This window comes from Cephus cinctus, unplaced genomic scaffold (genome assembly GCF_000341935.2).
Source record: "Cephus cinctus unplaced genomic scaffold, Ccin1 Ccin1_scaffold0215, whole genome shotgun sequence".
In the NCBI taxonomy this organism is placed as follows: Eukaryota; Metazoa; Arthropoda; class Insecta; order Hymenoptera; family Cephidae; genus Cephus; species Cephus cinctus.
In genome coordinates this window covers 1,958,941-1,972,382 of record NW_014332933.1, presented here as the reverse complement: position 1 = coordinate 1,972,382, position 13,442 = coordinate 1,958,941, and the positions used below count along the sequence as shown (strand labels likewise).

At 38.3% G+C, this 13,442-nt stretch overlaps 1 protein-coding gene across 1 annotated transcript in view; it reads right to left on the bottom strand.

The window, feature by feature from the left end:
• Positions 1 to 2,293, bottom strand: part of LOC107265430 (cell wall protein DAN4) — a 32,402-nt gene extending 30,109 nt beyond the window's left edge. Inside the window, exon 1 of the mRNA XM_015734877.2 lies at positions 1,428 to 2,293. Within this exon, the coding sequence (XP_015590363.1) occupies positions 1,428 to 1,484 (57 nt within the window). The 5' untranslated portion in view covers positions 1,485 to 2,293. The remainder of the gene's footprint in view (positions 1 to 1,427) is intronic.
• Between the last annotated feature and the right edge of the window lie 11,149 nt (positions 2,294 to 13,442).

Below are 13,442 nucleotides of genomic sequence, written 5' to 3'. Positions count from 1 at the left end.
TTTTTTTTAAAAAAAAAAAAAAAAAAAAAAAAAAAAATTCTCATAAATTAAAATTTTTTTTTTCCCCTCAAACAGGTAAAATTCGACGATTCTCAACAAGGTCTAGATCTCAGAGTATATCGATAGATCGATTGATATGTAGATCAATGAATGTCGGCTTCCGTGCGTGCCGAATACACCCGTCGCACACGGTGGGCAACGTTCCATCGGCGACATTACAATTACCCAGACTGCATCGCACACGCGAAGGCATGCGCCAAGTGTGCGAGCTACTTGGATGCCTGGATGCCTGGATGCCTGTTACAGATCATTGGAGCTACCTCATTGTCATTGCTGCATATCAATTTAATCGACAGTCTCGCCTGTGCGGCAGCCGTTCGAGCCACGTCCACTTGTACGTGATTTATCCGTAGTTTAATCGATAATTAATGTACTGCTTCAAGATTTTTATACGACTCCCGTTCCAGCAGCGGCGGCCGATCTTTATAATCGAGCGCCATAAGAAAAATCCGTTCCACAGTGAATCTGTCCACGTTCGTCTTTTATGTCTGTACAATAATAACAAGATAACCGATCTCCTGGAAATGATTGTCGTTTCTCGTTTTAGAACCATGCGGAACTGACCGTTCCCAAGGTCACCTCTTCATCGTGTACCATACCCGTTTTATGTCTCTATCGAGAAGACCATTATTTTAACTGCTACCAGTACGATGAACACGGACGCCCTTTTATTTGCCACCGTGACAATTAAATATTTCTCTTCAGCTGTATACGAATATTTATTCAAGTCAGTATTGTCAATTAGTAAACAAATAAATTGTACAATGATCGAACGGTCGTGTTGGATATTATAAATTTCTGTAAGAACAAACACTGATGTTTCACTGGAACGACATTAGCACCCCAGGCTTTTATAAAGAAAGTGACGTTTAGTACTTCCAGCATGTCCCATATAGCCATGAAATATATAGTTAGCCACAGCGAACGTCGACTAGATAACGTACGTACGGTATCCTTGACTCTAGTGACACACGCAAGTCTACCGTGTATATTTCTATGTATAAATCCGTTCAGTAGCTGCCGTCACAGGTACCCTGCGCTCCTTTTACGAGAAAGTGTTCTCGACATAACGCGATTACACAGAACTGGGGCTATGCATAATTGTCATTCTATGCGCGTAACCTGTGTACTATGTATACCTATAGAGATATAGGTCTTGACAATAACAGATGCATCCTCATTACAATTGTATACAATAACGAATTTGATGTATTGTTATAAGCCACTGAGAATTATACACAGAAAAATGTGAGCTGACAAATATTTCTCTAATGACTGTACGACGATATTGGAAGAAATCTCGAATTTTTGTCGCTTTGGCACGCGTACAATTTGTCAGACAATTAATAAAGCTTGTTGTTACTCACCAGTAGGACAAGTACCGTGCACGTAGCGGTCTTCTCGAATAATACTCTGCTCGCCATCTCTCCAACTGATGCCCTCCTACCAGTACATCATGATCGTCAGCGTTGCATGAGTAATGACAGCCAATGCGCCCTTATTGTTTAGTCAAAATCACAATCCACCACAGAACCAACACGACAGAGGATAAATACTGTAAGACGTAACGTCGCTTGTATGCCACGTTGACGTACGTTCTTTGTCTCTATTGAAAATCAATCGAATTCCGTCTAGCGAGATGAAAACAAAATTAATTGATTTCAATAAGTTAATATCCTCTCTTTCTTATTTCCTCGTACAGACAGAACCGCTAAAGATTTTCTAATAAGCCAACGACTATCCCACAGGTTGCTTTGCTTCAAGAATTAATATCAGATAAACTCCAATCTTCTAGCTGTCCTGATCGTTAGAGTGATGTGTGCGGTCCTAACCGTAGCACAGGGCTCGGGCAACTGACAGCGGGTCACAGTCGAGCCACACGGCGCCACGCCGTTCACAGCTGATCCGCCGCTTGCTCTGCCCTCTCTCTAACACAGAACACCGTACGAAACACGCGAGTGATTACGATGCATTGTAATCTAACATGGAATAACATTCCCCCGAGTTTGCACCGATTTAAGCCTAGTCAAAACAATCGCTCTTGACGAATCTTTCGCAGGGCCTGTAGTGGTACTACTAGACGCCCGACTGCGTTGCTGCGGTTTGAAACGTAGATGGCGCCGCGAACGCTCGCAGCTGACAGTTGAAACGAGAGTGAGCAAACGGTGTTGTGAATTTTCAAACTTTACGGCTTGACGCAAGTAATATGCGGGAGGTTATCGAGCCGATCCTCGAGAGTGTCTTTCACGAACTAGAAGCACCTTCTCCGGCGCAGAGGTTTATCCTATGGCGATGAACGAACTTGGTTAATCTAAGCTTCGATCCCCACCAAGACGCTCTCCATAATAGCGATTAGAGGATGGAGGATGTGCCATGTGATGCAAGAGATCCCTCGAAGCGACTAGCGTATGCGGGTAAGTGACTATGCGAGTGAGAGACTGTCTAAAGTCACGGCGATCATCGGCTGCGCCTTGCAGGACGTCGATGACTGCTGGGGCAATCCGGAACGATTTAATAAAACCGTTGGTCAACGGATCGGGATGAATAACCGTCCTTGCCGACGAGCGGGACGTACGTAGTCTATGAGTCGTATTTTCTCGATAGGTTATTCTTACGTTATTATGAAACGGGAATTTGGTTTATTTCGACTTTATCGTTACTCCGGATGACCTTGATTCGACGTTGCTTCTTCTTGCGGCTGCCGGCTTTATCGTAGCCGTTGAAATCTTCGGTGTTTTTCATCTGACAAATATTGTAGTAATTGCTGCCATTGCTCAAGATATTCATGGTATTTCCGGCACTGCGTTCCAGCCAACCAGATCCTGTCCTATACTCGAATACTCGTACGCGTTATGCGTCAAGGACTTGTGTCCTTTTTCGATGGAAAACTTTTTGCGACTTTGCACACCGGTTTCGCGTCTCCCTCGATACACACGACAATACTGAATTTAACGTTTCTTTGCATTTCTCGGATGCTTATCCTCGACTCTCGTGTTCCTTGCATCCCGTATCTCCCGGGTGCAGTGCATTCGCCGACCGGTAATGGTCCCAGGAATTCCCGACGGAGCCTGTCCGCCAGGAGGTCACCGTCGACCTAGACATATGCATCTGCGTGCATTGTTCCCATCCAGGGCATTGTCTCACGGATGGTCAAAGGTCAAGACACCTGGGGCACCTGGACTGGATACCCACTTGGTCCTTATCTATTAGATACTTTATGTTTAAAAGAAAAATTGGGATGCTGCTCACTCCTAATATACCAGATACATACATTTTTCAATAAATTGTCGATTTTTTCACTTTTTCTAATCCGGACTGTAGTTCCTCGGCTATTTTTCTTTATTGACAATTTTGTATGAGCTAATATCCGCTACGAAGATGACGCACTTCCTAATTCTTTATATCCGGAAAATATCGTCTTTACCATTATCGATTAGTTCGATTCTTCGAATCGATTAGGAATACTCGTACCGCTATGATGCCTACTGTATCTTAGGGATTTTCGAAGATCATCAAATAAAAGAGAAATATTGTTTTTCCAAATTTATTCAGAGTGTAAGAGTTTTTATTATCCTTAGGAAAATCCACAAGAGTTCCTTAGTGATCGGTACATCCGGTGTCTAATCATCACTTATATCCAACGTAACACGTAATTTGAAATAATTTGAATTTTAACGTTTCCTTTTTCGTTTGCTCTTACATCGTTATTACTACATATCGCTTGGCTACTATCGGCGATCCATCGAACCACTCTGAAAATCAAATCTAGAGCGTCTTTCGCAATGGTAATTTCAATCGATCAAAAGTTATCAATCACGTTCGAGTAAGATTGCAATACGACTATCGTGCGTTAATAAAGACGATGAATACGTGGTTCCCCAGTATCAATTGGTTTAATTGAAGAATAGTGATTCTCGAAATGGCATAACAAGTCTATTTATAGCAAACAGTTATCGCACGACCCATCTTGCTAGTTAATGATGTCAAGTAATTCAAATACCCCAGCTCACCTAACTATACAATAAATATACACACGTAGATATGTCATACAATCTGAACGGTAACGAAACACTCGCAATGATTATAATTTTCGAAATCAAAATTCTAAAAAAATTTTTCAATAATTCCCTCTAAGTAAAAAACGAAAACTCTCCTGCAAGACGGCGAACACGAAAACAATGAAATTTCGAAAAAACAAATACTCGATACTAGTGAAAACAGTAATAACCCAATATGCTGCATTCCTGAATAGAAAAAAAAAACACTATAATTAAATCCCATACAAAAAACACAATGTATTCATAATTCGTGATACTTCGTCATGAGAGAAAAAACAGGTGCCTATAAAAGTGAAATATCACTATACCTCAGGAACTATACTACCAACTGCTTACATACTACTCAGCAGATCGGTAATATTTCGTGAGGATCAACAACATGCCTGGATCAACATCATTACCCCTTGACTCTTGCCAAACTCTATAATTATACATTTGAGGTAGTCATTAAATTTGCAAAAATAACGTATATGGATCCTGCTAGTAAATTATTTCACAGCCAAAATATCAGTGATCGATATATCGATGAAAATTAATGTAGCGTCTCCGAATATGCTGAACTAAATTTTTACATCGAAATCATATACTATATCTATTAATTGATATCTACAAAAATATATATATATATATATATATACATAATGATATTTGCAAAAGACTATGTATTCACACACGATTGACGCAAGAATCTACTCACAGTAAGCAATAAGAATTTCAAACATTTACCGATATAATCGTATACAGTAACGTCACTCAGTCTATGCACGTGTGCACGTATCGTTAATAATTCATTGCAATGCATATACGAAGAATTGCAGGATGCAATAAATAATTTGATGTGACTGTTATCCCGTGACACTAACTGCTTGGAAACTGTGTATAACTTCATTTCCAGCTGACAGCTCGTAACAACTGGATTATCTTGGATTATCAAAGGGAACGCCATTAAAGGACTATCAGCCATTCAGATAATCATATGTGGTTTGTCCAACGCTTTAGGACACGCAGAATGCTGCTACGAGCTACAAGTGCAGCTCGATACGATCCGATACGAAAACACAATCGATTTCTCAGCTCCTGATTTGATCCCGCAGGCGACTCGCAAACTCGATGAATTTTCTTGGCCAAGGTCTTCTGCCGGTAACTTATGCATTTATCTTTAGTACCATATAGTTCGTATACGTGGCAGGTATACTCGCATACGCGGACCGTGCAGCTGCTCTTTGGCGTCTCATAAATTTAAGAAAAAGTAACAACCGAAACGAATCGGTACGTCGTGTAATTCATTTTCACGAAGACGCGGCGTATCTGCACGGGTCTTTAAGACCCATCCGACGTAGAGTGACACTTAAGATAAAATTCATGTAGACGATAATGTCTCGGTGCTTGATCAAATTACTTTAAATGCAAAATTATGATATCGATGAGAGATCGATTATTAATTTTTGACATAAATTACTCGATCAATATTATTTTATGTATACTGAACCCAGATTGTGAAATTTCTCAATTTTTTTTTGGAAACAAGTAAATTTCGCAATTTATCCAGTCACAAATCGGTATTGCATCGAACTGCCTAAAAGTGAGAGGATTTCGTTATTTTCATAGAAACCATGAGTTGTCGCAATTGTCACGATGTGGAACTTCCCGTAATTATGAGTAATCGTCGAATGACGTTAATTGGGTCGAGCTTGATTACCGATTACTCATAGCGTGCATCGAATAAATCGTAATAAAATATTTTTATATATTTTAAAAATTTTTCATACGAAATATCAGGTGCTTAAAAACTGGTGAATTGGCAGCGTCGGGTATAAGCAATATCGCGAAATAGGTATCATAAATGTCATAGTGCAAAAAGTCACGTCCACGTGGGCCTTAACGCGGCCAAAAAACTGTTTCGAAATGGCGACATAAAAGTTGTCGCTATTTTTATAAAAGTTCTCATTTTTGGCTCGTTTACAGGATATACTCGGGTAATAACGACTGTCCGATCCTGGTAAAACCATTAAGGGAAACTGCTGTCCTGGAATCCCATTAAAACCCCCGAAAAGAACGTTTCAGTTTTTACTAATCATAAAGTGTCAAGAGGTACACTGTTTCGTTGAGCCATATTATGTCTTATACGTAAAAAAGTCAATCATAAGAAAATTCTAGAAAAAAGTCAATTATAAGAAAAGTCCGAATCCAATAGAGCGAACTTGACCACCGATCGTATTGCTGTTCTAAACTGTAAATGCAAAACATCCATTCCGAAAACAGGTTTCGTTAACACGTAAATACTATGGAAAAATATATGTCAAGGTTTCCATCTACCAGAGCGCTGAACTTGGACTATGCGTATCTGCCAAGTAAAAAAGAATTGTAAACGCCCATTGAAAACGCTGCCGAACGTAGATACGTCCTGACTATTAAAAATTCGCATCATCATCTGAATCATCATCAATGAGACTCATATCTTCGTGATTCCCAGTCCTTGACTTGGAAGATTCTTAATCGTTAAGAAACCCGTTTCCACGTTTCGTCAAATACGTGGACATTAAGAAAATATTAATCTTCCCGGACCACGAGAACGAAGATGAAAATAATATAATAATAATAAAAATTTTTTTATCGATGATTCGAGCAGAACGAATCTGGACGAGTGAGTATAAAATTTTGTTGAATTTCTACGATGATTTTTTTTTTAATGATAAAAAATTAACATTGGCGACATAGGAAAACGACGATGTCCGGGAATAAAGAAAATAGCGAAACACGTTCATTGACTGCGGGTCTCTTAATTCGTATCTCTTCACAGCGAGGCGTCGGTAACTCGCCGACGCGCATTCCATCGGTGGATGCCGAAGGCCCGCAAGCTATCTATAACCATTAAAGCGGCAAAACAGCAGCCTTATAAATGCCTGGACGTTCCCATAATTAATCGACTCGATAAAACAACCGATCCGCGAACATTTTTCATTGTGTTTTCGCAAAGGCATATACCGTACGTAAGACGGTAGCGCAGTGCGAAGATTGGCATTAAGATTATATATTACCTATATATACGTAGAAGGTACTCGCAACCGACGCCAGGCGTCCCGATCGATTTTTTTGCTAATTTGCATTCAGCAAATATTCAACCGATTCGCGATACCTTTCATAAATTCGTCTTTCTTCTTTAAACACGTAAACCCATTGAAAAGTATGTATGCACGTATACCTGTATATTGAATAAAAGTACGTAATAAAATGCAGGCGTTGAAAATCGCCTTAAGAAATTAATTGGTCTCAGCTTTACGTTTAATAAAATCCTTGCCTTATTACCTTACCCCTTTTTTCAATTCCTACCTTACCGACACTTTTAACCTGATCTTGATCGGAGCTTTTACTCGAATCGAACCAGCGCGACGTCTCGCGAACAAACGGAACGTGGTACGACGAAATGTACTTTTTCGAAATATATAACGAACTCGTGAAATTCCGGTTTTTCTACGTTCAAACAACAAGATCGGTCGATCTCATAATGGTCAAGTCCGTCGATCCCGAATAAGCCTTTCTTTCCACGAACCTGTTTTCATTCCATATTTTAGTATCTGAGAATCGTAATGGGTACTGACATTGTAGATACGCTCGATAAATAAGAATCAGTAGCGGGAAACCTTCCGTATGTTAAAGCCTCTATAAAATTGTGACTGCAGTCAGTAAACTTACCTACTGTACTTGGTGTCGGTATAAGGCGACTGTTTTTTTCGTATACGGTATGAATTCTAGTAAATTAATTATGTAGCTTCTCTCGTTAGACTTGTCAGCAGCAACACAACGACGACCAGTTTGGCTTTGATAAATATTCCAGGATTTGTTTTTTTCACCAAATGTTATCCGACTCGTCCGTATAAACGCACCATTAACATCCTCCCGACAGATTCGACTCTATTCACCGGCTTAATATTTGCTCTGTTTTACTTTACAATTTTTTTTTTTTTTTTTTACCATGACGATCTTGGTACGCGGATTATGTTTCGCTGGGATTAAAAATTGTTTAAATATAATTAAACGAGTGTCCACAGCTCCAGGATTTCCATGAAGCGTTAAACTGTAATCCGAGTCTTGACGACTTCGTGCGGTCGTAGAATCCGCATTCGCGTGAACGTCAAAAGAATTTTCTGATCAACCTGGTACTTTTGTCAAGGCGGTATTTCGAAGTAAAATTTGAAAAAAAAATTTTTTTTAATAATTTTCATATTAATCGGTGACTCGTATCTGTTGTATCGTGTCAAGTCCTTGAAGTCAAAATCGAAACGTCTAAAGTATATTTTAAATTGAATTGAGACTCTCGAAACATCCTCGCTTTTGTCTGCTTTAATGAAAGCGTCAATTTAAGGATAAATCCTGTTGACTTGCCTGGCCTTAAAGCGTCACTCACACCGCGAAGCCATGACAGCTCGAACGTTCGTAGCGTCGTGTTTTCTCGTTTCGATTAAATTTCCAGGATAACCCCGCTTCTCTGACCTCCCTTTGTATCTGATTCTTTTACATTTGATGAAATATCCATGCAACTTGCTGTACATATGTAATGGGTGTATCTACTTACTGTAATATATATATATAATCCCGTACGAAGGCACGAAGATTATCGTAGACTGTACTTAAATGTCCTACAGATACGAATTATCAGGTCCTTGGATTTCTTGCCTGTGATATAAATAAAATCTCCTGCAGCCGTATCGAATGCACTTTGCATCTGCACAGAAAATAAAGTTCAGGAAGATAAATGCAATTTTATATGGATAAATTTGGAGAGCACCCATAATGCTAATACTTAATGTCCAACCGGATAATTAATAACAATCTTACTAAAAATATTGCTAATTAGTGTTTACAGTTTGTGGATATAAAGAAGATCAAAAAAAAAAAGGCAAAATTTCATGCGCCAGTAATCCAATTTGAAAAGTGTGTCAAAGTGGCGCCGTTGATTTTTATAGGCTGACCCCCCCCCCCACCGGTAATCGAGTAATTTTATTGACCATTTTCAGTACCAATGGCGGAGGATTCGCTTGTTATACTTTTTCTCTTGATCTTTCAATCTTGGAGTAACTCCTACAATCTCTTTAAAATTCGTAACACGCGAACCTTGATATTAAGGAGTGTCGGCCCACCCATTGTGCCGCCAATGATTATCGCGCTCTGAGATAACTCCGAATTTGTTAATTACCACTCCAAGTGCGTAACACGTAGTGGCGTATTTAAGTAATTCTCTTATCTCGAACTGTCAACGCTAACAGCCTGGTAAATGGAATCTCTCACAATCAGAAGGTCCATGTAAAATGTTGTCGATGCAGTACCCGTTCACATTGTGAAATATCGAAATCGAATAAAGCACCTAAACGTTAAAATTATAAAAATTCAAAATTATATTTAAAAATTACACAGTATATAATATCGATTTAACTAAAAAAAAAAAAAAAAAAATATTGGAAAAAATCATTTTCCATTATCGATCCGAGATTTTTTATCGGATCTTATAACAGATCTCATTTGATTACCAATTAATCTCATCGCGAACTCGGTTCCAGCGGGTCCATCCAGTTCAACTGGGTATCGAATCCTATAAGGGTATGATTTATTGGTCGCAAATCGAAGAAAGTAACAATTATTTATATCCCGTGCATTCAATTGCAGCTGCAACTTAATTACAAGCTCAGTAAGTCGATACTCAATGCAACTATAGAATAATTGCCTTTCAATTGTAATATACGCCACGAAATAATTAGAGTAAAATTCAACCGGTTACCAATCACGATCGTTTTTCATTCCTCGGCCAAGAGAGACAACCCATGATTGGGCTTCGTACTTTACTGCAATTTAAACGATACAACCGATATCTAAGACTTTGTATCAAAGAAATGCATTCGCAGTCGAAGATCGATACAAATCGATTAATCGATCGGTAACGTAAAAATATTCGTTCGGTATGCCATGAAATCGTACGCGAATGTATATCTTCCTGCAGCCAAAGGAATGTAACGGGCATTCGGTATACGGAATGCATCGGTTGGACCTGTCGTGTGCCCAATCGTGGAATGTACATTCCAAGAGTGATCAGCAAGATTCGATGATCTTGACTCAAGCATATTGAAGTACGATCGATAACTTAACGGATCTCCAAATAATGTAATTGACCAACCAAGACCGCGCATATCGAAATTCTCATCACGACACGATGACACAGTGATGGACTGGTTGAAAATATTTCTACGACGTTCCGTGATATCGTGTAACGCAAAGATTTTACGTATCCCGGTTCGAAGTAAAAATATAAAAAAAAATTTTCAAAAATTTTTATCACTCAATTTTTTTTTTTGGGATAAACACGAAATTTTTCGTTTACTACCAAGGGATCGATGATTCACAAGGTTACCAAGAATGCTGATCCGCAGTGTGCATAGCGCGGTTTAAATATTTACATGAGCGCCGTTGGTAAGATATTAAAATACCTCAAGCTTGTCAGATTGATTAATAGCCCGCGTAATTAACACAATCGCGGGAATGCAGTTGATTGAGACTATAAAACACTGCAAACGCGACTTACGTAGGAACCTGTCAACCTGTCAACAATTACCCGACACCCATATACAATGTAATTAAAAGTATCGAAAAATATATATATATTAAAAACAAAAAATTTCATTATTTTCCAATTCAGTATAATATATCTTTTTTCGATTTAACATACTATACAGGATATACAGACCCAACTGATATTTGCTGCATCCAGGTACGAATCACTGATAAGTAATGAACGATAAAATCAAGTGACTTTGGCAGAATTCAAATACCGTACCAAGTACCATTCCAGTGGAGGATTAAATTATAAGGCACAATGGCAGAGGCGCAGTTGGCCAGCATTGCGTCACTTTCCATGGCGCCAGAGACTCGGCTCCTATACCTGCCCAAGCCCCAGGCTCATCTACCTAACGGATTGTAGCCATCAAAACAATCTCTACGTTCTACCTTCGTGACATATCGTATTAGTTATCATTTTCCACCGAGTAATCGTTGGTCCACGAGAAAACATCTAATATGGTAAATATCCACGAATTCAAATTAACGTACAGAAGCGTTCCCCTGACTCCTACACCGATGCGTAATAATAAATAGATGCATACCGAAAGACTCAAGAATTCTTTCTGAGCTCGTATCATCCTTCGTACGCACGTATGTAGCACAATATTGCATCGAGATCAGATGATTGCGTCATTGAATCATGGCGCCAGACCCGTTTCGTCTAACGGGTACGAAGCATCAAAACAATTTTCTGTTCATTTTTTATTTTTTTTATTTTTAAAAATTTTTTTTTTTTTTTTCGTTTATTCCGCCCTGTGGTACTGGTATGGGGGAAGACTGGTATGCTCGTGACTATTATGTTTTTATCACACCATAACTTAATTGATGCAGCCCCACCCTTCCTCACCGCCAGCAAAACTATGCGCAACATCTCATAATGAAGTATAATTAGACCGGCGGCTAAATGGCAGTTTATAAAAAACTTAAGCTTTTACAGGGTTGCCATCTATGGGCTTAAGTAGTATCGACGATCGGTTGATTGATTGGGATTTCTATTTTTGTGACGATACTAATGGCTCGTTTAAATGTAATATTAATGTTGCGTCTAAGAAAATATGGAATTACAGGGGCGGAAAAAATGGGACTGTTATATCCTCGGGGTTAGGTAATTATATAGTGTCGTAAAATCGTGGTACAGTCGTGTGAAATGCTATGGGGGAAATTACGTTATTCACTGGAAATCGCAATCTTGAAAGAGCCACTTCATATTCTATCGTAAATATAATGGGAATTACGTATATTGTAATTAGGAAAATTTAATTGCGTTTAGTACAGGAAACCGTATTTTATTAGAAAATTATATTTTTAGAAAATGTCCTCCAGACATTCTCTCGGAATATTTTTACTGCTTCCTATTGATTTGTAATGCCCAATTTAGCAACTTTACACATTTTACGCAATATAATGAAAAATATTAATTATAACACTAATAGAATTTAATATTTATTGGTCTGGGAAGTTAGTTTTCGTTTTTTACATACATAAATGAATTTGGTCCTCGGAATGATCCTTTGGCAAACATATATTTATACATATATGAATTATGTTTTGCATGTAGTGCATGGCTTATTTTACGTAGAGTCGAAATCTTTCGGTTTTTGTCTCAAAATATTATTCATTTTGTTACTGATCTCGGTCGGTATGATCATCTGTCGGTAAGTAGGAATTACGTTCAGTTCCACGCCTCGGTCACTCTTGGAACTTCCTGTGGTCAGGAGAAAGTTCGAGCAACGAACGATAGGGGCATTTTTTATGGAAATATATAAATTCAAAAAAAAAAAAGAATTTTTACGACTAAAAATTAATTAGATTTTGAAATAACGACCTGACCTTTATAAATGTCATACGTCCTAGTTGGGTGACCTTAAGACAGTTTAACTCTGCTTAGAATACATTAAATGGTCGTAGATCGAAATTAAATGAGGATCCCGAAGGTTTCGAGACCCTTGGGGCTATAAAAAGCTATGCGGAAGAATCCGTAGAAAAAAAAAAAGACGGAAATGAAATATACGTTCGGGCAAATTAATAAATTCTTTTCTGAAAGATGAGTTGCAAGGTTGTACAGTAATGACTAGTCGGAAACAAATTTGTCAGCCAGGTCACCGTTTCGACATTCACCAATTTTTTTTTTTTGAGTGATCAATCCAAAGTTACCAATCGCGTAAGACATATTTATATAGAGAATGTTTTTTTCAGGTGTGGTAACTATTTATAAGATAGCAAATCTTTTACCTGTTGCGTCAGGATGATCTTATTTTAGCCTTGTCAACTATGTACGAGCATCAATGATATTCAGACCATTAAAAAAGTATGAAAAACCGATAAGTCAGTGACGTCGTGTCTTGTAGAATGTAGAACGCAAGGTTGAAATCGTTGTGGAACGACCTTTACGTCCTATAATCAAATTCATCCTGTATCGTCATAAAAATTGTATTTTCTGTTGTCTTGAAAGTTTGCTGAAAAAAAAAATTGGATTTTCACCATGAGAAAATTTTTGAATATTATCGAAAAAATTTTATTAATTGACCAATAACAAATAAATGTATAAAAAATTCTTGCTACTTCCCGCACCTTTGTGCAACGCGTGAAACCTCGTGTGTCCAGAAGGAATGAAAGTCTTTGATTTTCTTAAGAAGGTAAATTCCAAGATATTACGATAGTTGCGCCACTGGAAATCGTATTGCGTGAACAACAAAAGCAATATTGCTGTACAATTGC